The sequence below is a fragment of the Macaca nemestrina genome, chromosome 15 (assembly GCF_043159975.1).
Source record: "Macaca nemestrina isolate mMacNem1 chromosome 15, mMacNem.hap1, whole genome shotgun sequence".
Lineage (NCBI taxonomy): Eukaryota > Metazoa > Chordata > Mammalia > Primates > Cercopithecidae > Macaca > Macaca nemestrina.
Genome location: NC_092139.1, coordinates 14,083,019 through 14,110,752, shown reverse-complemented (window position 1 = coordinate 14,110,752; position 27,734 = coordinate 14,083,019). Strand labels below are relative to the sequence as shown.

Sequence of the window (27,734 nt, the reverse complement as noted above, 5' to 3'; positions counted from 1 at the left end):
TCAAAATCGAGTTTCTGCTTTAAGTTCTTAACACACCCTCACCGCGGCTCAGCTCACTGCGCGGCCACTGCACAGAGAGGGGAGGGCAGGGGCCATGATACTGAACTCACAGCTCTGGGCATTTCTGAAGTCTGGCTTGAAGCTTTTTCTACAGCAAATTGTTTTCTTCTCCCTTTCAGGAAAGTGAAAAGTCACACAGCAGCTGTGGGAGTCAGAGGAGCAAAGGCTTTGGGATCACATAGACACGGGACACATGCTTGCTTTGTGATTCTGGGTAAGTTCCGTAACCTCTCTGAGCTTCCATTTCCCTTTCTGAGGAAAGGGGATACTAATACTGCCCACTGCAATGGCTGTTTCTGAGATTCGATGCCGCTGTGACTAGCGTCTGCCTGACTAGCAGAGGGTAGTCACAGTGTCAGGGTCCATGGCCCTCTCATGAGACTGGGGCAGGGGGTGGGAAGAGTGTTTGGGACACCCTGGGAACCTCAGCATCATTCTGCCGTGGGAGTATGACCTGCTGTGCCCTGGCTGCCCTCAGTCTGAGGCTTGCTCTGCCAGCCCAGGGAGAACCATCCACTCATCCTCCTGGCAGAGACAGATCTCTTTCTCCCCTGTGCACAGGTGGGGAAACTGACTCTGCCCAGGCCCCTGAGTCTGCTGACGGAGGCGCCTGGCCACCTGTATCCTGGTTCTCAGCTCTGAGCCCAGCAGGAAAGAGAGGAGGACATTCCTAATGGGGGACACAGTGCCCTTCCTCCTCCTGCCCCTGCTGCTGCCACCACTGCGGTCCCTGGTGGTACCAACCACTCAGGCTCCAGAAGCTGCTTCCCGTGAACAGGCAAAGCTGCTTCCTGCAGAGGCCCCAGCCTTTGCACTTCATCCTCAGAGAATCCGATTCCCTCTCCTCAGTGCGGTTCCTCTCCCACACACACCCACCCAGCAATCTCAGAGACTGGAGACTCAGAGAATGGAGTGCCTCAAATCAGGGGAAATGGCCAGGCACAGTAGCTCACGCCTGTAATCTCAGCACTTTGGGAGGCCAAGGCGGGCAGATCTCTTGAGGTCAGGAGTTCAAGACCAGCCTGGCCAACATGGCAAAACCCCACCTCCACTAAAAATACAAAAATTAGCTGGGTGTGGTAGTGGGCGCCTGTAATCCTAGCTACTTGGGAGGCTGAGGCACGAGAATCACTTGAACACGGGTGGTGGAGTTGCAGTGAGCCAAGACCAAGCCACTGCCCTCCAGCCTGGACGACAGAATGAGACTCCATCTCAAAAAAAAAAAAAAAAATTCGGGAAATGATGAGGCTGCACACACACATGCACACACCACACATAGCTCACGCATGCACTTGACATGCATTCACATGCACACATGCACGTATGTGTTCACATGTGCACACACAGCACCTGCTCACATGCACACACAGGACAGTCACACACATACATGTGCACACATATGCTCACATATACATAATACACATATGCACACATAGCACACACATTCGCACATGCATGCTCACACGTGCACACACATGCACACGTGTGCTCATATATGCACACATGGCGCACACTTACACACACACACACTCACACATGCACATACACACTCCCCTCTTCACCCAGCCACCCTACTCTTCCTTCTGGATCCCCTTACCCAACCCTGGTTCAGGACCACCTCTCCTGAGCCCCGGGCTAGGTCAGGCCGCTCTCCTTACACCCTCATTACTCTTAGGTTTTTTCTTCGGCACTTGTACCACGATCGTGACTAATCACGTGTGTGATCATTTTGGTAACAGGTAATATTAATAGCTCGAAAAATATTAGCGGGCTTTCCTCTTTGGCCTTTCTGGGTAAGTAGCGCTTCCCCTCTCAGGCCTGAGGCACCTGGCTACCTGGGAAATATTTGAATTTGTACAGAAGGAATAAAGAGGACCGTGGCAGATCCAGTTCCTGATCATCAACACAGACTTTGCTACGAGACAGTGGGTTTAGAAGCCACTGCTGTGCACTGACCCTCTGGGGGCTTGGGAGGAAAGTGTTCTGAGACCACCCTCCAGCAGCTTAGGGGTGGGGCCTCTGGAGGTGCAGCAAGTGGAAAGGAAGGAAGCTCTGGTGTGTCGCTTTCCTTGGCTGCACTGGGTCCTCTCCGGGCCAGGATGGGCTCAATGCGTTCTTGCTCAGTAGGTGACACCTCATTAAGGTGAGGGGCAGAGGGACCTGCAGAAGGGTCTGGGAGTAGATGGCCCAGGTAAGGGTCAGACGCAGTAGAGAGTAGATTCAGAAATGCTCTGGGGACAAAAAAAAAAAAAAAAAAAAAAAAAAAAAAGGCTGTAATCCCAGTACTTTGGGAGGCCAAGGCAGGTGGATCACCTGAGGTCAGGAGTTGGAGACCAGCCCGACCAACGTGGCAAAACCCCATCTCTACTAAAAATACAAAAATTAGCCAGGCATGGTGGCGGGCACCTGTAATCCCAGCTAGTCAGGAGGCTGAGGCAAGAGAATCACTTGAACCCAGGAGGCAGAGGTTGCAGTGAGCCGAGATCACACCATTGCGCTCCAGCCTGGGCAACAAGAGTAGAAACTCCGTCTCAAAAAAAAAAAAAAAAAAAAAGAGAAGAAGAGGGAGCTCTGAGCCAAGGTAGGGCCAAGTCAGCCAGGCAGGCCTAGGCCCAGAGCATGAGTTTTACCAGCTGCTGGTTTCGGCCAAAATGCCAGAAAGTCAAACAGCAATCCTGGGCATCAGACATGGCTGGAAACCCAAACCCCTCTCCTCCTGGGAAGTCTCGTCATCCACAACCGGACACCCCCACCCCCACCCACCCAGTGCCAGCTTAGAGAAAAGCTGGGAGGAGCAGAAGGAAATTTGAGACCAAGCATTACCAAAGGCCTCTAAAGTACTGGATCAGATTAAATTAAATCTAGTTTTTTTCCTTGTTGCCCTATGAGTAGGCTTTGTGAGAAATATCAGATCAGTTGCAGGAAATAAAGAAAGACGTGGGCCGGGCGCGGTGGCTCACGCCTGTAATCCCAGCACTTTGGGAGGCCGAGGCGGGCGGATCACAAGGTCAGGAGATCGAGACCATGGTGAAACCCCGTCGCTACTAAAAATAGAAAAAATTAGCCGGGCGCAGTGGCGGGCGCCTGTAGTCCCAGCTACTCGGGAGGCTGAGGCAGGAGAATGGCGTGAACCCGGGAGGCGGAGCTTGCAGTGAGCCGAGATTGCACCACTGCACTCCAGCTTGGGCGACAGAGCAAGACTCCGTCTCAAAAAAAAAAAAAAAAAAAAAAGAAAGACGTGTTCTCTGCAGACCCACGTGGCAGGTGAGTAAATGTACAGCACGGGTATCTGTCACCAGCAGTGCACTCCCCTGGGCAGGCACCGCACCATCCTGTGGAGCACTGTGTCTGGCACATAGTAGGCGCTCAGTAAACACCCATGAAGTGAGGCTAATGTGTGATTAAATTCCAACCCTGCGTGGCAGCAGACAGGTGGCTGGTCTCTGGGACTGGGGAAGAACAAGGCTCTATAGTTGGCTTCCTCCAGGAGGACAGGTTTTAAGTCAGATCCGACCGGGTTCAAACTTTGGCTTGGCCTTGTGGTAGGCAGTTTCTAGCATGGCCCCCAGTGATCCCACCTCCTGGCACGAGTGTGGGTGGACACTTCTGTTATTTATTTATTTGATTTATTTTGAGACAGAGTCTTACCCTGATACCCAGGCTGGAGTGCAGTGGTGCGATCTCTGCTCGCTGCAACCTCCACCTCCTGGCTTCAAGTGATTCTCCTGCCTCAGCCTCCTGAGTAGCTGGGACTACAGGCGTGCACCACCATGCCTGGCTAATTTTTGTGTTTTTAGTTGTCTAGGGTTTATTTTAGTTGTATTTTAGTTGTTTAGGGTCATGTTTAGTTGTATTTGAGTTGTTTAGGGTTTCACCGTGTTGGCCAGGCTGGTCTCAAACTCCTGACCTCAAGTGAGCCACCTGCCTCAGCCTCCCACAGTTCTCAGATTACAGGCATGAACCACCATGCCTGGCCATGGGTGGACACTTCTAATGAGCAGAATATGGCAAAAGGGACAGGATGTCACCTCCGAGATTAGGTTATAAAAGACAGTGACTTCCACCTCTCTTTCTCCCTCTCTCTCATGTGAGCGTACACACACACACACACACACACACACACACTTCTTGGCTTTCTTGCTTTGACATAGCAAGCTGCCATGCTGGAGATACCCACATAGAAAAGAACTGAAATCAGTCTCTAGCCACTAATAGATAGATAACTAATAGCAATAGATAACTAATACAGCCACTCATTAGCTCTGCCCTCAGACCAGTTCTTAATCTGTATGTGCATACCCTCATCTGAAAATGGGCATAACAGCACATCCCCAACATACAGGCTAATTGTGAGGATCACGAAAATGAATGGATGGGTAGATGGGTAGATGGATAGATGGATGGAAGGATAGTTGGGTGGGTGAATAGATGAATGGGTGGGTGAATGAATGGGTGGGTGGGTGGGTGGGTGGATGGATGGATGGATGGATGGATGGATGGATGGATGGATGGATGGATGAATGAGTGAGTGTGTGGGTGGGTAAATTGGTGGATGGATAGATGGATGGGTGGAAGGAAGAAGAGATGGATGGATGGATGGATGGATGGATGGATGGATGGATGGATGGATGGATGGATAGGTGGATGAGTAGATGATTAGGTGGATGGGTGGGTAGATGGACGGATGGGTAGGTGGGTGGGTGGGCGACTGGATGGATGGATGGATGGATGGATGGATGGATGGAACTACTAACTGGAGCCATGTGAATATCACAGAATCAGGAAGTGAAGCCCAATCAGCAAGTCCCAATGGGGCTGTGAATAACCCTCACTGAGCAGCTGTCACAAGGCCAAGCACCTGGCTGTCCCCCTAGGAAAGCCCCTCACCAAGGTGAAGCCCTACCTCCATCCTCTTTACCCCAGTCAGTTCCTCCTGGGGCTCCAAAGGACCAGTGTGCTTAGAGCTACCTCTGGTCAGAAGCCAGCAGAGTCCTGCAGTGAAAGGGGTTGGAGCCCCCTGCTGAGCTCAGTGCTGAAGAGGCTTCATGGCCAGGCAACCTAGCACTCTCTGCCCTCCACTGGGCAACCCCCAGGCCACATTCTGCCATCCTTTTCTCGTTGATTATGTTCCCCATGAGGTTGCTCTTGCCTAAAAGCTGGCCCAGTTTGGCACCACAGAGACAAACAAACCAACAGCTACAGCATCTGATAGCCCCAGTAACTGACTCTTGTGGGAAGGCTGCGACCAGCTGGCCCGAGTCCCACAGCCTGACCACAGCTCTGTCAGTGGCCAGTCCTGGGGGTAACAAGGACACAGGGGAAGGGTCAGGTCCCAGCTCTCATGCTGTAACAGATGCCAGACTCCAAGTTAGGAGAATGGACTTTCCACCTGGATGCACGTCACAGTGCCCGGAACCCTAACAGACATGCATCAGACTTGACACCTTCCCCACCCACCACCCCAGGCTTGGCTGCCCATAGAGGTGCACACCTGTCCTCCCATCTCCTCCTGGTCTGGAGCCATGTGGGCAGAAGGGGATGTGAAGACAGATCCTCGATGTCCACAGGTGCGGGGACTGCTTGCCAGCCCATGGCAACTCACCTGTAGTGCATAGAGATTTGGGGGTAAGCCCAGTGATGCTGCTTATGTGGGCTGTCCAAGCTGGGTGGTAACCAATCCCAGCATTGAATGTGCTGAGAGCCGGACCGGTGGATGTCCCCATTGCCCTGAGGCAGGTCCAGGAGAAGGCTCCTACTTGCTGTGCAGAAGACAAGGTAACTCTTGTCCTTGATCTACAGCCAGAAGACAGCAGGGCTGCTTCTCTCTGCATCCCAGCCCCCACTCTTCTCTAGATACCATCACCACCGTGACAACTGCAGTTAACACTTAGTGAAGACCCCTAGGGCCATGTGCCCCTGCGATGCCCACAGATGCCTCTGAGGTGGGCCCTGTAATGGTCCCTATGTTAGGGAGGGACTGTCCCAGGCCCGGCTGGTCAGTGAGGGAGGCAGGATTTGAACCCAGGCAGCCTGGCTTTGGGGCACTGCTCTCTGCCATGTGGCTAGTTCTGACACCCTTGCCAGCTAAGGTGGACACACCTGCAAAGGTGGGCAGCCTGGCTTTGCCCTTCAGGAGCCCCTGATCTCTCTCAGGGGCCTCCAACCCACCCACTGGCTCTCCCTGCTGACAGAGCAACTATTTCCTGGCCCCAAAGCCCCAGTCTCTGGAAATGACCTTCCTTTCTTCTCCAGCTCACGGCTGTGAGAGGCTCCTAACTGCACCCACCCCCGATCAGCCAAAGCCAGTTACTCCACGTCCAAGACACAGGCATGTTAAAATGTAAACTGCCGTTCATCATCCGGCAGCGTGACTGTTTGCCTCCATCAGGCCCCAGTCCGGCCTCAGCACGCCTCCACGCTCTCCTCAGCGTCAAAGAAACAGCCTCGTCCTGCCAGGGCCTTCGCCAGGCCTGGCCCGGGAAGTCAGGGCTCCCTGACCCGATGGAGCGAATCGTTGTGAGCATTTATTTAATAGCATTATCTTGATGATGAATAAATCACACCTTCATGAACCATTTTTCCATTTGTAGCCCCAAGTCAAGACTCCCAAAATGTTACCAGATGTCAGGCATGAAGTATACACTCCTGGCAAGCTCTGCCATGCATGGGAGTCATACCGCTTTCGACCCACAGGAGAGCCGGCCACGAGCGGTCCAAGGCAGGAGCAGGCCAACTCCATGTTGGCCATTATAAAGACAAGATTCCTTTCCCCCCGCTTTTTATGGCCTCTCTGGGGAAGATGTGTCTGGAAGGAGGTGTGGGCCCGGAAAGAGCGTATCTCTGATGCCTGGGATTCCGGGACAGAATGTGCAGCTGACTCTAAGCTCTTGGGACGGGATTGGAGGGTCTCAAAACCTTGCTAGCTTTGGAGTCAGAGAGAAAAGAGTCCCAACCCCAGATTTACCACTTGCTAACATGTGTGACCCTGGGCAAATCAGCTCACCTCTCTGGCCCTCGGCAGAGATAATCCTGGTACCTACTTCACAGAGTCACGGAGAGGATTAAATGGGAAGAGGAATAAAAGGAGTTTGGAGGAGTGCCCAGCACATAGTGTGTATTGAGCAAATTCTGTCGTAAGAGGAGTATTCGTAATAGCTACTATTGATTAGGTGGTGGTGTGAGTTGAACAGTGTTCCCCCAAAATTCAAGTCCACCCAGAGACACAGAATGTGACCATTTGTGGAAATAGGGTCTTTGCAAATCTAAGCAGTAAGATGAGGTCATACTAGATTAGGGTAGGCCCTAAGTCTAATGACTGGTGTCCTTATTAGAAGAGGATAGGGGCTGGGCACAGTGGCTCACACTTGTAATCCCAGTGCTTTAGGAGGCTGAGACAGGGAGATGGCTTGAGCCCAGAAGTTCAAGATCAGCCTGGACAACATACTGAGACCCATCCAGTCTCTAAAAAAGAAACTAAAAGCCAGGTGCAGTGGCTTGCACCTGTAATCCTAGCACTTTGGGAGGCTGAGGCAGGAGGATCGCTTGAGGCCAGGCGTTCAAGACCAGCCTGGGCAACATAGCAAGACCCCATCTCTATTAAAAAATAAATAAATAATAAATTAACTTAAATTAAAAAAAATTTTTTGGCCGGGCGCGGTGGCTCAAGCCTGTAATCCCAGCACTTTGGGAGGCCGAGACAGGTGGATCACGAGGTCAGGAGATCGAGACCATCCTGGCAAACACCGTGAAACCCCGTCTCTACTAAAAAATACAAAAAACTAGCCGGGCGAGGTGGCGGGCGCCTGTAGTCCCAGCTACTCGGGAGGCTGAGGCAGGAGAATGGCCTAAACCTGGGAGGCGGAGCTTGCAGTGAGCTGAGATCCGGCCACTGCACTCCAGCCCGGGCTACAGAGCGAGACTCCGTCTCAAAAAAAAAAAAAAAAAAAAAAAAAAAAAAAAATTTTTTTAATTAGCCAGCCATGGTGGGAGGATGAGGCTGCAGTGAACTATGATCAGGCCACTACACTCCACCTTGAGCAACAGAGTGAGATCCTGTCTAAAAAAAGCCGGGACACACAGGAAGTGGTGGGTAAAGATGGTGCAGCTAGAAGCTGAGGAGCAACAAGCATCCCTGACCACCAGCAGAAGCTAAGACGCAAGAAAGGATTCTTCCTTAGAGTCTTCAGAGGGAAAGTGGCCCCGCCCACACCCTGATTTCAAACTTCTAGCATCCAGAACTGTGAGAGAACAAACTTCTGTTGTTTGAAGCCACCCAGTTGGAGGTGCTTCATGACAGCAGTCCTAGGCAGCTAATGCAGGTGGTTGCTATGCACTAGATTCCCTGCATTATAAATGCATCATATGTGTGAATTCACCTAAATCCTCACAACAACTGTAAGAGGAAACCACCACTATTACTCTACCATTTTACAGAGGGAGTGATCAAGATTCAGAGAAGTTGGCCGGGTGCGGTGGCTCAAGCCTGTAATCCCAGCACTTTGGGAGGCCGAGACGGGCGGATCACGAGGTCAGGAGATCGAGACCATCCTGGCTAACACAGTGAAACCCCGTCTCTACTAAAAAAATACAAAAAACTAGCCAGGCGAGGTGGCGGGAGCCTGTAGCAGGAGAATGGCGTGAACCTGGGAGGCAGAGCTTGCAGTGAGCTGAGATCTGGCCACTGCACTCCAACCTGGGTGACAGAGCGAGACTCTGCCTCAGAAAAAAAAAAAAAAAGACTCAGAGAAGTTAAGGGACTCATAGCTGGATCTAGATTTCAATTTGGTCTACCTGGTCTTTAGCCTGCTTTTAAGGGCCAACTCTGTGCCAAGTGCTAGAGCCACTTCCTTGCTCAGTCCTCACCGACCACACTGTGCTATCTTTATTCACATTTTGCAGTTGAGGAAACAGGTTCAGGCAGGTGTGTCCAAGGCCACCCTATTTAGGGACTGACAAAGGCAGGTTCATCTGACTCCAATGCCAACGCCCATGCTGTTGACCAGACCATCCCTGCCAACTTCCCAATACGAATGCTTTGAGTGGCTCTCAGCCCCCAGACAGTGGAACACCAGCACACCAGTGCCTGGAGGGCAGCAGCTGTCCAGCAAATGTCTGCTTTTTCACTTGTTCACTCATTCAGGGCAAGTCCAATGGCAGAAGGGGCAGGAGATCCAGGGCTAGCATCAGTGGTGCAGGGAGCCCTCTGGCCCCTTAAATATCCTCAGACAATCCCAGAAATCATTCCTGGATCTACCCTCTATGAGTTTTCTAGAGTAGCCACTGCTGAACTGTAGGGTAGTGAGGGAGAGACACAAACACAGGCAAAACCACACAACAGTGAAGATTCCATCAGAGCAGGAATGTTTTTCCACCAGGAAACAAGAACCAGTTCATCTGAGTTTCTTCGCCTTTTGTCCCAAGATGCAAAAATGTCAAAAATGTGCAAGGGCTCTGGCCACAGATGGACACTGTATCTCGCCCCTACGGGCCGCTTCCTGCATGGGGCTGAAGGTCAGGGTGAAGGTTGCTGCCCTGAGAGTCAGGGGAAGTGGGTCTGCCTCCTGCTGTGTCACGTACTTGCCATGGTGTGTGGGATAAGGCCCATCATCTCCCAGAATTAAGCTGTAGCTGACTATAAAACCACAGGTTAGGGCTGGGTGTGGGGGCTCATGCCTGTAATCCCAGAACTTTGGGAGGTTAAGGCAGGAGGTTCACTTGAGCCCAAGAGTTCAAGGCCATCCTGGGCAACACAGCGAGACCCCGTCTCTACTAAAAATACAAAAATTAGCCGGACATGATGGTGTGCGCCTGTGGTCCCAGCTACTCTGGAGGCTGAGGTAGGAGAATCACTTGAGCCCAGGAGGTCAAGGCTGCAGTGAGCCGTGATCATGCCACTGTACTCCAGCCTGGGCCGCAGAGCAATACTCTGTCTCAAAACAAAACAAAAAACCCACAGGTGAGGTCACATCAGGCTTTTTCCCTTTATTCTCCCTAAGGGCTGCACCCTCTATCAGTGCCTCCTCCAGATTCTACCTTTTTTTTTTTTTTTTTTTTTTTTTTAGTAGAGGTCTTGCTTATACCCAGGCTGGTTTCAAACTCAGGCTGGTTTCAAACTCCTGGGCTCAAGCAATCCTCCTGCCTCAGTCTCCCAGAGTGCTAGGATTACAGGTATGAGCCACCCACACCCAGCCCAGATTCTACTTCACACTTGGCCCTGTCCGTCAATCCATCTGCAGTCACTAAGCACCAGCTGCATGCACCACATCGTGCCAGTGTCTGGAAGGATGCTCACAACTATCAACACGGATAACTAATAATATCAACAAGACCACAGTGTAAACGCAAGGCAATATGTGCTTGGTCTCATTTAATTCTCACATCAAACCCGTGGGATACATATCATTAGCACCCTCATTTTCTAGAGAAAACTCAGTTCTGAGGGTGGATGATTTGCCGAGTTCCTGGGAATTCGGCCTAATTCCCTTCAGAGGTGGCTGCAACTGCCTGTGGCCCAGGCATTCCCATAGATGGGTCATTTTCTCACACCAGCTTATATTTCTTGTGCCAGACACAGGGTCTAACCCCATTTGCATTATGTCTCTGAGACCACACAAGACCTTCCCGTGAATTTGTTGCCATTACTATTATACTTTTCTTGTTTTCTTTAATTTATTTTTTGAGATGGAGCCTCACTCTGTCACCCAGGATGGAGTGCAATGGCGCGATCTCAGCTCACTGCAACCTCCGCCTCCCAGGTTCAAGTGATTCTCCTGCCTCAGCCTCCTGAGTAGCTAGGATTACAGGTTCGTGTCACCACGCCCAGCTAATTTTTGTGTTTTTAGTAGAAATAGGGTTTCACCATGTTGGTCAGGCTGGTCTTGAATGCCTGACCACAGGTGATCCACCCGCCTCAGCCTCCCAAAGTGCTGGGATTACAGGCATGGGCTACCATGCCTGGCTTTTTTTTTTTCTTTTGAGACAGGGTCTCGCTCTATCACCCAGGCTGGAGTGCAGTGGGGCGATCTCAGCTCACCGCAACCTCTGCATCCCTGGTTCAAGCGATTCCCCGGCTTAGCCTCTCGAGTACCTGGAATTACAGGCACGTGCCACCATGCCCAGCTAAATTTTGTATTTTTAGTCGAGATGGGGTTTTACCATGTTGGCCAGGCTGGTCTCGAACTCTCGAACTCCTAACCTCAAGTGATGCACCCGTCCCGACCTCCCAAAGTGCTGGGATTACAGGCATGAGCCACCGTGCCTGGCCTTATTATTCGTCTTCTTAGTCTGCTTTCAGATGAGGACACAGAGACCACAGGAGTTACAAGGGTGGAGGTGCTGGGAAGTTGGGACCAAAATCAGCCTCCTGACTCCAGAACTCATTTTCTCAATCATCATGGGTTTTGCCCCACAAGAAGAGAACCAACCACCATGGGTGCTAAACCAGTGGCCAATATAGCAAAGTGTGTTGGAGCAGAGATCCCAGCGGGCTTCCTAGAGGAACAGGATTACAAAAAAATGGGCAGAGCCCAGGTGGCACAGTACAGGTTTCCTCTCTCCAGACCACATAAGGGCATTTGCCAGGAACATGGGGGCTGGGTGACCTTGCAACCCTCTGAAACTCACCCCATAGCTCCTCACTCACCAGAGGGACACAGTAGGAATCTGTCCCACCTGGCTCAGGGAGGGCCTGCCCCCACCTCCCACCCCACCCCACAGGCCTGTCTGCATGCCAGGCCAGAGCTGGCCGCATGCCCACACATCTCTCCTCGTTCTGCAGGCTCCAGGAAGGAAAGTCCAAGGCCAGGGTTATTATGGGGGTCACATACCTTAAGGAGTGAGTGGAGGGGCTGGCACACAAGCCACAGGTTATTCAGTGCAGTGCTATTCGTGATCACCAAAGATCGGAACTGATCTCATGTCCATCAGCAGGGGACGGGACTAAGATATTTTGGCACAACCACATACGACTCAAGTGTCAAGGGAGGAAGAGTGGGGGAGTCTTGAATAAATAACAAAAGCTGGCGTTTACGCAGGACTTTGCACATGGTGGGGGCTGCTTGCAAGTGCTTTGCATGTTATTAACTCATTTAATCCTCACATCACCCCAGGAGGAGGAACCCTTATTATCTCTTTAAAATGACACCTTTAAAATGATACCAGGTGGGAGGATCACTTGAGTTCAGGAGTTCAAGACCAGCCAGGGCAACAAAGTGAGACCTCATCTCTACAAAAAATTCAAAAAATTAGCCAAGCCTGGTGGTCCACACCTGTAGTACCAGCTATTCAGGAGACTAAAGTAGGAGGATTGCTTGAGCCCAGGAATCTGAGGCTGCAGTGAGCCATGATCATACCACTACACTCCAGCCTGGGTGACAAAGCAAGATCCTGTCTAAAAAAAAAATAAATAAATAAATATATATATATATATATATATATACACACACACACACACACAGAGACATATATATACACACACACATAATATTTTAAAACATTATATATACCTCAAAAAATATTATATATACCTCAAAAAATATTATATATATAATATTTTAAAAATATATAAAATGAAGGTGCCACTTGGTTGAGTTTATGATTAAAAAATAAAATTAAATTAAAAAAAAAAACAAAACAGAGGCACCAAGAAGTGAAGTTCCTCGAACCCAGATTCATGGTCAACAAACAATGGACTGGGCCAGGCACTGTGGCTCACACCTGTAATCCCAGCAATTTGGGAGGCGGAGGCGGGAGGATTGCTTGAGTTCAGGAGTTCGAGACCAGCCTGGGCAACATGGCAAAATCCCATCTCCACCGGTACGGTGGCTCACGCCTGTAATCCCAGCACTTTGGGAGGCTGAGGCGGGCGGATCACGAGGTCAGGAGATCGAGACCATCCTGACAAACATGGTGAAACTCCATATCTACTAAAAATACACACACACACACACAATTAGCCAGGCGTGGTGGCGCTCACCTGTAGTCCCAGCTACTTGGAAGCCTGAGGCAGGAGAATCGCTTGAACCCAGGAGGCAGAGGTTGCAGTGAGCCAAGATCGCGCCCTTGCAGTCCGGCCTGGGTGACAGAGTGAGACTCTGTCTCAACAACAACAACAAAAAAACCGTCTCTACTAAAAAACTGCAAAAATTAGCCAAGTGTGGTGGCACACACCTGTAGTCCCAGCTACCCGGGAGGCTGAGGTGGGAGGATCACCTGAGCTCGGGAGGTCAAGACTGCCGTTAGCTGAGATCACACCACTGCACTCCGGCCTGGCAACCAGAGTGAGATCCTGTCTCAGAACAAACAGACAAACAAACAGTAGACCTGAAATTTGGTGCAAGCAGCAGGCGCCAGACCTATGCTTGGTCCCATCCTCCCAGCATCTCTGTTTTGTCCTGGGTCGCTCTGCCAGGAGCTCCCTGGAACCTGGGAAGGAAGAGAAGCGTGCAGACAAGCATCAGCACCCCCACCCTCCACTGGCCTTGGGGAGCAGGTGTCATTAGAGGAGGCTCAACTGAAGCCTGCATCTGAAACAGATTCTCATAACTCAGGCGCTGTGGTAGCCAGCTTCTCTCTACAGTCAATTACGGCCAGCGGGGCCCACTGATTATTTTTATAGCCTTTCCTGGAGTCATGACAAGGAAAACTAAATGATCCACAGGACCCCTTTCATCACTAACAGCCGGGTTTCACGGTTGGGGGTGGAGGAAGGAAAGAAAAATCACTTTTTTCCCCACTTTGAGTTAATCAACAGAACTCAAGTCTGGGCAGCCAATATGTTGGTGTTGAGAAAAGCTGTTCTCAAGCAGAACTAATTGGCAACAGAAATGGAATTTTCTTCCCCACCTCCCTAAAAAATATAAACATGCTTTATCCCAGAGAATTACCCTTCAGAATAGGTATTGCAGACTTGTGTGCAGCCGCCCGTGCGCGGCTGGTAATCTCATGCCGACCTGGCCAAAGGCTGCCTGTGCTGGTTACAGCTCAATCAAAGCAGCCTCTTTCACAATACAATGGTCACGAAGGTCAGTGGCCCAAACCAGCCCAGCCAGCCCAGAGTGGACACTTGCTTTCCTGACGCCCAGCGCCTATCTCCTGCTCCTACGAACAACCTTTGGCTTTTGTTAGGTCAGGGGGTGGGAGGGCACCCTGATTTGCAGGTACGAGTGTGAGTGGCATTGATACCCCCTCAGCTCCAGGGATAAACTCTGACAGGTGTAAGCCAAAGAACATATTCCAGGGAAACTTCAAGAAGGGGAATATAACATAACAAGAAACAAGAGCTGGCACAGTGGCTCACACCTTCATCCCAGCACTTTGGGAGGCTAAGGCGGGTGAATCTATTTCAGCTTAGGAGTTTGAGACCAGCCTGATCAACAAAGTGAGACCCCAGTCTCTGCAAAATATAAAAACTGACTGGGCATGGTGGTGCATGCCTGTAGTCCCAGCTGCTTAGGAGGCTGAGATGGGAGGATCTGCTTGAGCCCGGGAGGTGGAGGCTGCAGTGAACCAAGATCGTGCCACTGCACTGAGCCTGGATGACAAAGTCAAACTCTGTCTCAAAAAAACAAAAGAAGAAAAGAGAAGAAACAATAAGGCACAAGAAAAAAACATATAATGAGGCTTCTGGAAAAGATGGCTCTTTTCATTTTAGAGAAATTGAGGTTCAGAGACGTGATATAACTGCTCAGAGGTATACAGTGAGGCGGTAGGGGATCCAGGGTTTGAACCCAAGTCTGTAGGACTGAGGAGTCTGCAACCCTTAACTGCAGGCACTACTGAAAGGCAGCATAAACCTCGGAGAAAACCAGAAGAGCTGGATTCAAACCCAGTTCTGCCATTTACTCCCTGTGTAATATCAGGCAAGTTACTTAACCTCTCTGTTCCTCAGTTTCCATACTGTAAAGTGGGGCTTCTAAGGGCACCTCCGTTTGCAGGATCTGAGGGGTAAATAATTAATAGCAATATCTGTAAAGTGCATGCAACAGTACCCGTCACGGACCAAGGATTTGCCCCTTCCCCACCACACCGTTTCCCACACGCAGTGAGAACCAGACCAAATAAAAGGAGGTGGAGGGGAGGAAGGAAAAGTTGACGTTATTAGATCCGTAATCCCTACTCCACGTGTTCCTTTCTGTAGTACAGCTGCCAGGCTTGGCTCTCCTCCAGGAGAAGCTGTGCCACAAAGATGTGGGACGTCACGAACACGCAGCCCATTCAAGGCTTTTGGACATTCCAGCCCCGTCCTTGGTGTCAGTCAAGATCTAGGGGAAATTCCACCCATTCAGGTGGCAAAAAGTAAGACATCTGACAAATGCCATGTGTAGAGGGTGGCTTGTGAATTGGTACAACCATTGGAAGATAATTCAGCATACGATTTCATATTCCAGCAATTCTACTCCCAGGTACATACTTGAGACACACTCCTGTATGTGTGCGATGGGACAGTACACGAACCCTCAAAGCAGAACCGTTTATGTAGCAAACAAAACTGACAAACGGAAACAACCCACGTGGTCATAGACAGGAAAAATAAATGCTGGTATGCCATGGAATAGTACACAGCAGGGAAAAGTAAATGAACAAGTGTTACGCAATCATATCAATGAATTTTAGCAATAAAATGATTTATAAAAATATAAGTGCCAGGGGCTGGGCACCGTGGCTCACACCCATAATCCCAGCATTTTGGGATGCTAAGGCAGGCTGATTGCTTGAGGCCAGGAGTTCAAGGCCAGCCTGGGCAATATGCAACATGGCAAAGCCCTGTCTCTACAGAAAAGTAGCCCGGTGTGGTGGTTCATGCCTGTAGTCCCAGCTACCAGGGAGGCTGAGGTGGGAGGATCACCTGAGCCCGAGAAGTCAAGGCTACAGTGAACTGAGATTGCACCACTGCACTCCAGCCTGGGTGGCAGAGTGAGACCCTGTCTCAAAATATATGTGTGTGTGTGTGTGTGTGTGTGTGTGTGTCTGCGTGTACGTGCCAGAAGACAAGATATATCTTTATGTAAAATTCAAACAGCAGTAAAAGTAAATGACACATTATTTTGGCATACATGTAAGTGATAAAACTATTTTTTTAAGCAAGGGAAATAGAGAAGAAGAAAATGTTCTGGAAATGGATGGCGCTGATAATTGCACAACATTGTGAATGTGCGTAGTGCCGCTGAATTGTACGCCTAAAATGGCTAAAGTGGTGAATTCTGTGTTTTTTACCACAATTTTTAGAAAGGCAAGGGAAAGCTAAACACAGAATTCAAGAAGCAGCTACTACCACAGTGGGAGACGGAGGGAGGCAAGATGGGAAAAGAGTTCGGAAGTAGATGTAAAATGGTTGTCCGAGTTCCAGCACTTAGGCGGGGCCATGGCTTCACAGGTATTTATCATTTTATAAATAGCTATAAAGAGCTTGTTAGATGGAAGGGTAGGTGGAGCTGTTCAGTTGCCCTTTCAGTACGTCATTATGGAATTATGAATCATTCAATCCTACTTACTTTTTCTTTTTTTTTTTCTTTGAGATGGAGTCTCACTCCATCGTCCAGGTTGCAGTGCAGCGGTGAGATCTCAGCTTGCTGCAACCTCCACCTCTTGGGTTCAAGTGATTCTTCTGCCTCAGCCTCCCAAGTAACTGGGATTACAGGTTCGTGTCACCAGGCCTGATTAATTTTTGTGTTTTTAGTAGAGACGGGATTTCGCCATATTGGCCAGGCTGGTCTCAAACTCCTGACCTCAGGTGATCCACCCGCCTCGGCCTCCCAAAGTACTGGGATTACAGGCGTGAGCCACTGTGCCCGGTCAATTCTGCTTACTTGAGGTCCATTTTTAAAAAAGGAGGCCGGGCGCAGTGTCTCACAACTGTAATCCCAGCACTTTGGGAGGCCAAGGCGGGTGGATCACCTGAAGTCAGAAGTTCGACACCAATCTGGCCAACATAGCAAAACCCTGTCTCTACTAAAAATACAAAAATTAGTCGGGCATGGTGGTGTGCACCTATAATCCCAGCTACTCAGGAGGCTGAGGCAGGAGCATCACTTGAACTTGGGAGGCGGAGGTTGCAGTGAGCCGAGATTGCACCATTGCACTCCATCCTGGGTGACAGAGTGAGGCTCCATCTCAAAAAAAAAAAAAAAAAAAATCCCTACCTTCAGGAAACTCACATTCCAGCATCCAGCAGGGGACACTTAAGAAAATAAGAATATATATGTATGTTAGATGATGAGAGATGTGTGGTAAGGAGAAAAATAAACCAGAAAAGGGATAGAGAAGACCAGGGAGTGAAGGAAGGCTATAATTTTAAATGGAGAGTCAGGATGGCCTCACTGCGAAGGTGATGTTTGTGTAAAGACCTGGGCGATATGAACAAGTGGGCCACGTGGATATGTGAAGAATGAGCACCCAGGCAGAGAGAAAAGCGATTGCAAAGGTCCTGGGGCAGGACTGTGCCTGACCTCAAGAACAGCAAGTGTGGGGAGTGGGAGGGAGGAGAGACAAGGTCAGAGAGGCCCGGGCCCTGCAGGCCTTGTAGGCCATGGTGAGGACTTTGCCTGTGCTCTGGGCAAGGCAGGACCAGGGCTGGCTGGAGACAGGAGGTGTCCTGAACAAACAAGGAACGGGATCTGATTTCATTTTAACAGGACCTCGCTGGCTGCACACGGAGAGTAGACCAGGAGGGAGGCAAGAGAGAAGCAGAAACACCGGTGAGGAGGCAACTGCGATAGTCCAGAGAGAGACACCGTGGCTGCTGGGACCAGGGTGGAGGGAGCGGAGGTGACACAGAGCTGTCAGCCTCTGGGTGCAGGTTGACAGGTGAGCCAACGGAATTTCTTTTTCGTTCCTCTTTGTTTGTTTTTGAGACAGGGTCTCACTCTGTCACTCAGGCTGGATTGCAGTGGCACAAACATGGCTCACTGCAGCTTCAACTTCCTGGGCTCAAGTGAGCCTCCTGCCTCAGTTTCCTGAGTAGCTGGGACCACAGGTGCATGCAACCACACCCAACTAATTATTTAAAATACATTTGTAGAGACAAGGGTCTTGCTATGCTGACCAGGCTGGTCTTGAACTCCTGGTCTCAAGCGATCCTCCTGCCTTGGCCTCCCAAAGTGCTGGGATTATAGGCATGAGCCACTGTGCCTGGCCTGATGGGATAGAATTTTTTTTAAAATAGGCTGGGCACAGTGGCCCACACCTGTAATCCCAGCACTTTGGGAGGCCAAGGTGGGCGAATCACCTGAGGTCAGAAGTTTGAGACCAGCCTGGCCAACATGGTGGGACACCTATCTCTACTAAAACTACAAAAATCAGGCGTGGTGGCGCACACCTGTAATCCCAGCTACTAGGGAGGCTGAGGCAGGAGAATCTCTTGAACCTGGGAGGCAGAGGTTGAAGTGAGCCAAGATGGCGCCACTGCACTCTAGCCTGGGTGACAGAGTGAGACTCTGTTAACAAAAAAAAAGAAAAAAAAAATGCACGTTTTAGTTCTCTTTTAAACTGCTGTGGGCATGGTTCTCTTGTATTGCAGTCGCGCTTCTCTTAGCTAATGTCCCACCTGGGCCTCCTCTTTGGCCTGGACTATAAGAGAGCGGAACTTGGGAATGAGAAATATTTTCCTCTCGTGCTTGCTGGCTTAGGCCCTTACAACTGGAAAGGGCCCACCTGGCTCCTAGAGTTTCTAAAAATAGCAAGCTGTCTGAACTTTCCTATAGGTTTGGCTTAGCTGTTCCTCTGACTTCTTCCAAGATGCCGTTTCTGTTAGGGCATCATTCGCTGTGCATGAAAACAAAGAATGGCAGGAGAGAGACTAGAAATGGAACAGGACTAATCGGGAGCCGCTGCGGACCGACTCGAAATGCCCTGCGAATGCAGACACAGTGGACGTAATGGAGAGTGCGTCCCAGGGCCTTTGGCGCTAGTGGAGCTGGGGCCCAGATGCTGCTAGTGTAGACAGGGTCTCTACCCCACCCGATATGTCTGCATCCACTCCAGTGCTTCCAGCAAGAGAGAGCAGTTGGGCTGCTGGTTTAAGTGAGAGGAGAAAGTTGAAAGATTTGCATCCAAGGCCTGTGCCTGGGGTCTGAATTCCTTTGGAAGAGGACTGAGGACTGTTCGTGAGAGGATTTTGGACAACCCGGACACGACCATAGGTGCTGTGGAACCAGTGGTGCGCTGGCAAAGGTTTAGCAACCAGCTCTCTCCCCCGGAAAGTGAGTGTGTGGTGCACGTGTGTGCATGGGCAAGTACATATATTTGCATATCCACACACACTACTTCGGTTTATTATAAATTGTATTGATGTAGGCTGGGCGCAGTGGCTCGTGCCTGTAATCCCAGCACTTTGGGGGGCTGAGGTGGGTGGATCACTTGAGGTTAGGAGTTCGAACCAGTCTGGCCAACATGGTGAAACCCCGTCTCTACCAAAAATATAAAAAATTAGCCAGGCATGGTAGCAGGTGCCTGTAATCCCAGCTACTTGGGAGGCTGAGACAGGAGAATTGCTTGAACCTGGGAGGCGGAAGTCGCAGTGAGCCGAGATCACGCCACTGTCGTCTAGCCTAGGCGACAGAGTGACTCCATCTCAAAAAAAAAAAAAAAATTGTCTTCAAATAAAGGATGTGCAGCACACAATTTACAAATAAAAATAAAACTTACAATACCCTTTTTTGTACATGTAATATAATCATTTCATTCACAGGTAGCAGTTTTGTTGATTTTTTGCCCCCAGCAAAATCTGTAATCAACCTATGGTTACAATTGATGAAGGAGTATAATTCTTCAGAAATACCAGTTAATATTTTCCTTTCTAAAAAATTTCTAATTATTTGTTTATCTATTTTTATTTTTTTGAGACAGTGTCTTGCTCTGTGGCCCAGGCTGGAGTGCAGTGGTGAGATCACAGCTCATGGCAGCCTCGACCTCTTGGGCTCAAGCAATCCTCCCACCTCAGCCTCCTGAGTAGCTAGGATTACAGGCACGCACCACCACACTCAGCTAGTTTTTTCTCAAATTATTTGTAGAGATGGGGTCCTGCTATGTTGCCCAGGCTGGTCTCAAACTCTTGGGCTCAAATGATCCTCCTGTCTCGGCCTCCCAAAATGCTGGGATTACATGTATGAGCCACCACACTCAGCCTTGATTACCTTTGTTTTTCATATAATTTATTTAATTGTAAGTTCATATAATTTAATATTTAACAATGGCTGCGTTTAGCAACCCGTTCACCTAATTCCTGAAAATCTGACAATCAGCTTTCACAAGCTGGTACAAGCTAACTCCAGCACACCTCTGTGTGGGGACAACATGGCAAAGAATATCACTGAACTGAGGAGGAAGCCATTATCTTCGTATCTGCCCAGAACCCAGGGCATCTCAAGCGCTAAGTAGCGGGAAGCTTTGGGAGTTTACAGAGACGGCACCGTGGGCGCTGCTGTGCTGGGCAGGGAAGCATCTCCAAACGGCCCCAGAGGAAAGAGGAAGCAGGAAGGATGACTAAAACAAGAGACTGGTTCGCGAGGGCACGTGAAATACCCCTTTGGAGCTCCCCAGGAAGAACTGGGGGATCCTGGGGGAGCACTGAGGTTCTAATGGGGAAAACCTCAGCAACCAGTGGGCCTCTGGGTCAAAGCACTCAGTACAAACGCTGGGCCACAAGATCATGACACGCTGTCAACAACCCATGAGGCTCCTCAGAAGCTGCAGGGCCATCGGGTTGTTACAACTGACCCCCGTGCCGATGGTACCACAGGCCATCAGTCCTTTTCCCCAAGCCCACCTTCATTCCAGCCTCCTCCAGCGCCATCCTGGACTTCTCTAGGGAAGTGGCGGGGAGATTTTCCTCCTCTCCAAACTTCTTTTTTTTTTTTTTTTTTGAGATGGAGTCTCGTTCTGTTTCCCAGGCTGGAGTGCAGTGGCACGATCTCAGCTCACTGCAACCTCTGCCTCCCCAGTTCAAGCGATTCTCCTGCCTTAGCCTCCCGAGCAGCTGGGACTATAGGCACGCACCACTATGGCCAGCTAATTTTTTGTATTTTTAGTAGAGATGAGGTTTCACTATGTTGGTCAGGCTAGTCTCAAACACTTGACTTCAGGTGACTGGCCTGCCTTGGCCTCTGAAAGTGCTAAGATTACAGACGTGAGCCACTGCATCCAGCCTCCCTCCAAACTTCATCTTACTTTCAGACACCCTCACCCAGAACTTAAGTGCTCTTCAACCAGACTCATGGAATCTGAGGGTTGCAGAGAGATTGTAGAGCTTTCCTAAAATAATCCCTTTGTTTTAAAGATGAGGAAGCTGAGAGAAGGGAAGTGACTTGCTCAAGGTCACAAAGAAAATCGAGGGTGGAACTGGGTAGGGTGACCAATTGTCCCAGTTTGCCTGGGACTGGGGGAGCTTCTGGACAAGTTGCTCCCAGAGCTGAGACCACAGACTCAGGGCTGACTCGTTCCCAAGGTGGGCAGTGGGGGATTCACAGCCAGTTCCTGAAAGGAAAGGAGGCCTGGATCAGTACAGAGCTGCTTCAGGATGGAATTTTCCAAGGGAAGAAAAAAGAAAAGGCCACATCTGGGTGCTGGGACTTTTGACTCTGGCCTGATGCCTGGAACCCCAGGGATTCCCCACCTGCTGCGTGTTTCCTGGCTCTTGAATGTAACCTGCACCCTCCCTTTCCGTGCCAGGGAGACACGAGCTGACTTTATCTGTCTCTTATCTCTTGGCTGCTGCCAGCCACAACTGCAGGGATATATATGCAAATAGCTTACGATAATATTAATATGTGATTCCCTCCAGGGGAGGCATGTGGAAAGCGCTGTACGCGTTTCAGAATTCTATTTCATCCAAAAACGCTGCACAGGCCCAGAGTGATTCGAAACAGATTTTCTGCAAAGGCAAAATAAAATTGGAACAAAACCTAGTTGAGGCATATGCCAGTTTCCCTGCCCCCAGCTCTCTCCACCTCTGACATATTAACCCTCTTCTCTCATGCCCCTAGGAGCCTCCTACAACAAGGCAGCAAATCTAGGAAATTGCACTGGGCGCTCGTCATTCAAGCCTGAAACCCCTGCTCCATCCCAGGGCCGCCAGCCCCCACCCTGGCTTGACACATCCTTTAGAGAGTAAAAGGCTGCTTGCCGGTGTCAGCCTGTCACTCCTGTCCCACCTCTGCCTCCCTCCTGCAGTTGATGTTCCATCCACACCTCCTTCTCCTTCACTCCTGCTGCTTGGGATAATTGCAGAACCATGGAGCACAGAATACAGAATCCTGGGGGTGTGCGGAAGAGTTTAGCCAAAGCAGAGTCGGAAAAACCTAGGTCTTTTCTAGTTTCTGCCACTGACGGACTGTGTGACCTCAGCAAGTCGGTTCGCTTCTCCCAGCTGCTGTTTCCTCAGTGTACAATGAGGACACCAATAATACCTACCCCACAGCGGGCTTACAGGGATTTCCCCAGCGGAGGATTCAGAAATGCCTACACAGTGCCTGGCTTATCGCAGTTGCACAAGGAATAGCTGTCATCATGAGAATCTCTTAAAGATCACCCAGTTCAACCACGGTTTTAGAAATGGACAAACGGAGGCCTGGAGAGGGCAAGTAACTTGCCTAAGACCACACAGCACGATACCGCCATCCCAGCTCAGACTCAACCCAGGTTCCCTCCTCTGGCCTTGGGAGTTCCAGGTGGCCTGTGAGGAAGTGCTGCCTCCCCCCCCCCCCGTCACCCCCAGCTCCAGAAGTCTGTCCACACAAGGCAGCGTCGGGGCACACATGGGAAGCAGTCACTTCACACTCACCATCGAGCAGGTCTGGACACTCAAGTGCAGTCCCGCCGCCCTCCTTGCAGCTGCCTCACTTTCTCTATTGCCGCCAGTAAGCGTCTGCCCCCATCTGGCCCGGGACTCCCGGACTTGAGCTAGGGCTCGGCAAAGTCCATCCACTCTGGCCACCAGCCGCGGGTCCGCTCTCTGGGAAGATCGCCTTGAGGACCTGCTGCGCCCCCAGTCTTCCTTCTGGTGCAGGGAGACCGGTGCCCTGCCGGGCTCTGATAATGCAGCCAGGACTCTTATCTGGCCTGTGTCAGGGTGCAGGCGGCCATGGAGCTGGGGTTCCAGGAAGCCCTCCTGGGGCCCCCCAGCCGGCTCCGCTCCCCCCGGATGCCGCCTGCTGCTCTGGACGCGGCCGATTGCTTGTCAGTGTCACTCCCAGCTCTGCCGGGGGGAATTCCATGCTGGCCCCCCGCAGGCGGGGCCCCCACCCCTTCACGTCCCACCCCCCACTCCCATTTTGGCAAGGGGACTGGGAAAAGGCAGCTAATTTCAAGTCCGCACAGCGTTTGTGGTCGTGTCCTGAATCCTCCACGATTAATCACAGAGCATCTGATTTCTGCTTTGCCTCAGAGAGGGGCGGAGGGGACGCCTGGAAGTTTCTGTTTACTCCATTCTGCACTAGGCTGCGTGCTAATCACAAACAGACTGGGAGGCAGCCTACCCCTCCGAAACTGCTCTTGGCCACCCCTCCCTCCTCCAGCCCTCTCCTTACTCTTCTTACCTTTGTCACTGTCCTCCAGCACCTTCCTCACTCTTTCTCCTTTCCCTCCTTTCTTTCCCCTTTCCCATCTGTCCCCCTCTTCAATCCAGATCTGATCCATTGCACACCCCTTCCTTCCGTCCTGGGTTTCCCCCAAGCCCCTTTCCCCCTTTGCGCCTCCCACTTCTCCTAGATGGAGAGTCAGCTTGGTTCTTTCCTTTACATCCGTTAGTGAGGGTCAGGCTCTTTTGTTATGTTTTTTCTTTTTTATAACTTAATTATTTCAGGGTTCGGGGTGGGCGCTCGCCCCATGCCCCGTCACACTGGTGTGTGTGCGACTTCTACAAAGTTAACAGTTTCTCCGGGTCAAGGGGTGGGATCCAAGCTTGGGGATGGGCACAACTTCTTTTGTCCACTTGACAGGTCTCTGCGTTCTGATTCTGCTCAGGGACGAACCCAAGAACAAAGCAGCCATTTACCGCCTCCGGAGGAGAGGCCGGCCCTGTGGCACATCCAGGGCCTTGGAACACCTAGAGACGGATTTCTCTCTCCCTCCCCTTGGCTCCTTTCCACTCTGCAGCTAGTGTGGAAAAGAAACCAGAAATAAACAGCACCAAAGAACAGGAATGGACACCCTTCCCCACTAAAGCGCACACACAGACTCTGAAGGGTAATTTGGCAAAGATCTCTGAAAACCAGAGATGAGCATCTCCTACCAGCCAGTACATCGCTTATGCCTGTGCACAAGGAGACAGGAACAGAGGTGCTTGCTGAGAGCTGCTTATCATAGGAAATGATGGGAAATAACTGAAATACTCATCCAATAATGACTGCTTGAACAAGATGTGAAAGATATGGTACGTCAGGCAGCAGTTTTTTGTTTTTTTGTTTTCTGAGAATGGGTCTTGTTCTGTCACCCAGGCTGAAGTACAGTGGCATGATCTCAGCTCGCTGCACCCTCCATCTGCTGGGCTCAAGCGATCCTCCCGCCTCAGCCTCCCAAGCAGCTGGGACCACAGACGTGAGCCACCACACCTGGCTAATTTTTTTAAAACATTTTTCATAGAGTCAGGGTCTTGTCATGGTTCCCAGGCTGGGATGAGGCAGCAAGTTTGTTTGTTTTTTTTGTTTTTTTTTTAAATTATTTTAAATAAAGATGGTGTCTCACTATGTTGACCAGGCTGGTCTCAAACTCCTGGCCTGAAGTGATCCTCCCATCTTGGCCTCCTAAAGTGCTAGGATTACAGGCGTGAGCCACTGTGCCAGCTGAGCCAGCAGTTTTAAAAGAGCTGTGTCTGCACTGAACAGCAGAGGTGGGTCTCCAAGGCATATTACTGAGTGAAAAGGGGGTCAGCAGGATACATTTGGTAGAATCCTGATTGTGTAACATTCCCCCTTTACACACATAAAATGAAACACTGTGGAAACGCTTAGACAGCAAGACAGGCTGGAAGGATGTAAGCCAAACTGAGTTGCCACCTCTGGGAAAAGAGTTTGGGAGTGACGCTTTTACCTGTAATCCTTTCATTTCTAAAAGTGAAAATAGATGGATCTGTTACTTTTGTCCCAACCATCTTCCTTCTTTTTAAAAAATGTGTTTTATTTTTTATTTAAACGGAGTCTCACTGTGTTTCCCAGGCTGGAGTGCAGTGGCACCATCTTGGCTCACTGCAACCTCCACCTCACAGGTTCAAGCGATTCTCCTGCCTCAGCTTCTCAAGTAGCTGGGATTACAGGTACCCGCCACCACGCCTGGCTAATTTTTGTATTTTTAGTAGAGACTGCTTTTCACCATGTTGGCCAGGCTGGTCTCTAACCCCTGACCTAAAGTGATCTGCCCCACCTTGGCCTCCCAAAGTGCTGGGATTACAGGCATAAACCACTGCGCCTGACCCATCTATCTTCTTTAGGGACATTGCGCCCCTATGTGGAGAAAATTTCATCACAACCATTCACCTCCTCGGACTAACTAAAATAATTCTACAGTAGGTCAGGTCAGAAATAAACAGCATTCTGCAGGAAACAGTGGCTCATGCTCATGTAATCTCAGCCCTTTGGGAACCTGAGGTGAGAGGACTGCTTGAGGGCAGGAGTTTGAAAACAGCCTGGGCAACATAGTGAGACCCTGTCTCTATTTTTAAAATTAATAAAAGAAAATAATAATAATTAAAAGAAAGAAAGAAACAGGCTGAGCATAGTGGCTCACACCTGTAATCCTAGCACTTTGGGAGGTCGAGGTGGACAGATCGCTTAACCTCAAGAGTTCAAGACCAGCCTGGGCAACATGGTGAAACCCCATCTTTAATAAAAGTACAAAAAAAAGGCCGGGCATGGTGGCTCTTGCCTGTAATCCCAGCATTTTGGGAGACCAAGATCACCTGAGGTCGGGAGTTCAAGACCAGCCTGGCCAACATGGAGAAACCCTGTCTCTACTAAAAATACAAAATTATCCGGGTGTGGTGGCACATGCCTGTAATCCCAGCTACTTAGGAGGCTGAGGCAGGAGAATCACTTGAACCCAGGAGGCGGAGGTTGCAGTAGGCTGAGATCGCGCCATTGCACTCCAGCCTGGGCAACAGGAGCAAATCTCCATCTCGGGGAAAAAAAAAAAAAAAGGAGTACAAAAAAAAATTAGCTGGGTATGGTGGCTCTCACCTGTAGCCCCAGCTACTTGACGGGGCTGAGGTAGGAGGATTGCTTGAGCTCAGGAAGCAGAGTACAGTGGTGCAATCTCAGCTCACTGCAACCTCTGCCTCCCGGGTTCAAGCGACTCTCCCCCTTCAGCCTCCTGAGTAGCTGGGATTACAGGCACAGTGAGATCACATCACCATACTCCAGCCTGCCAGCCTGGGTGACAGAGTGAGACCCTGTCCCAAAAAAAAAAAAAGAAAAAGAACACACCCCCCGCCCCCACCAAAAAGAAAGAAAGAAAAAGAGAGAAAAGAAAGAAGGAAGGGAGGAAGGAAGGAGAGAAAGAGACAAAAAAGAAAAGAAAATGAAAAGAAAAAAGAAAAAAAATGAAAGGAAGGAAATAAGGAAGAAAGAGCAATCCTTAGGGGTAAACCCAGAAATTCTGCAAACATTCTAGCTTGAATCACCTCCGGTTAGATGTCCAGACCCATGAGCCAACAGTGACTTATTCCAGAGTGAAATTCCTTTAGGGCAGCAGAGCCGTCCGAGTTAGTTTGTAGTGGGCTGAAGTCTCCTGGAAATGACGATGGCAGATACATATTGGAAAGCAAAGTCTTGGTTTCAGGAAGCAATATCACCTACTCTAACTAATAAAACACAAAAACCACTTTGCGGCATTTTCAAGGAATGAATATGAACAAATTCAGACATTATGCAAAGGGCAGTTGAGAAAGCCATTTCATTTCAGCCACGTCCGACCCCCTCGCTGACTAAAAGTATGGCCACATGCATCTCACCGACAGGACGGGCAAATAAATGGCCCTTGTGTTCGTGACAAGGAGCTGTGGACAGAATTCTGCAGTGTGCTGTTTTCTGTCCATCACTTGTTAAATGCCTGCCAGCTTTGGAAAAACAGCTGGGGGAGTTACTAGAGAAGACAAATGACATTCCCCACAGCCCCCCATCCCCCTCAACCACCACCAATCGGGGCACCCAGCCCTGACCCCATCTTCCAGGGCAGAAGGAAGCTCCAGGTTTGGAGCCTGGCAGCCTCAGGTCTGGGTTTCCAACCCTCTTCAGATGTGGCACAGCCAGACCACTCAGTGTTTCTCAAAGGTGGGCTCCTGAAGGGGTGCCACCCAAGCTGACTTTAGATGACACAGACTGGGCACTAAACACTGAATCTCATAATGAGAAAGCCATTTCGCTGCTATGACCATGCTGGTTCAATGCCACTTGGCTGGGAGAAAGTCTCAGCTTGATCTAGCCTGTCTTTAACACCTAACATTGGCCAATCTCCCTTTTTAACAGAGAGAAAGCAGGCCCCACGCTTATGTCATTCCGCTGCTAACAGCATCTAGCTAGAATTGTGTTTGGCAATTGATCATGGTTTTCCATGAACATTCTATTTTTAGGGTTTTTTTTGTGTGTGTGTGTTTTTTTTTTTTTTTTCAGTTTAAAAGTACGTCCACCAGATAAGGGAACAGCTAACAAAAACCTAATAAAGTATAAAGTTAAATTAACAATAATGTATCC

At 50.1% G+C, this 27,734-nt stretch overlaps 1 protein-coding gene and 1 long non-coding RNA gene across 9 annotated transcripts in view; one reads left to right on the top strand and one right to left on the bottom strand.

Annotated features, from left to right (window-relative positions):
- Window positions 1–23,250, bottom strand: part of RIPOR3 (RIPOR family member 3) — a 106,008-nt gene extending 82,758 nt beyond the window's left edge. For 4 of the 8 annotated variants that reach the window (XM_071079144.1, XM_071079141.1, XM_071079145.1 and 1 more), the window contains exon 1: window positions 22,835–23,204. Coding sequence is in view for 2 of the 8 variants with exons in the window: in XM_071079143.1 (XP_070935244.1) it covers window positions 22,835–22,837 (3 nt within the window). In the remaining 6 variants the exon portion in view is untranslated. Of the gene's footprint in view, window positions 1–13,033; window positions 13,483–22,834 lie in introns of all 8 variants that reach the window. The other 4 variants (XM_071079142.1, XM_071079148.1, XM_071079150.1 and 1 more) reach the window with 4 other exon arrangements.
- LOC139358430 (uncharacterized) lies at window positions 114–22,257 on the top strand. The gene is made up of 3 exons (XR_011613254.1): window positions 114–274; window positions 17,691–17,862; window positions 22,038–22,257. It is a non-coding gene; the product is annotated as an uncharacterized lncRNA (long non-coding RNA).
- Window positions 23,251–27,734: the final 4,484 nt, after the last annotated feature.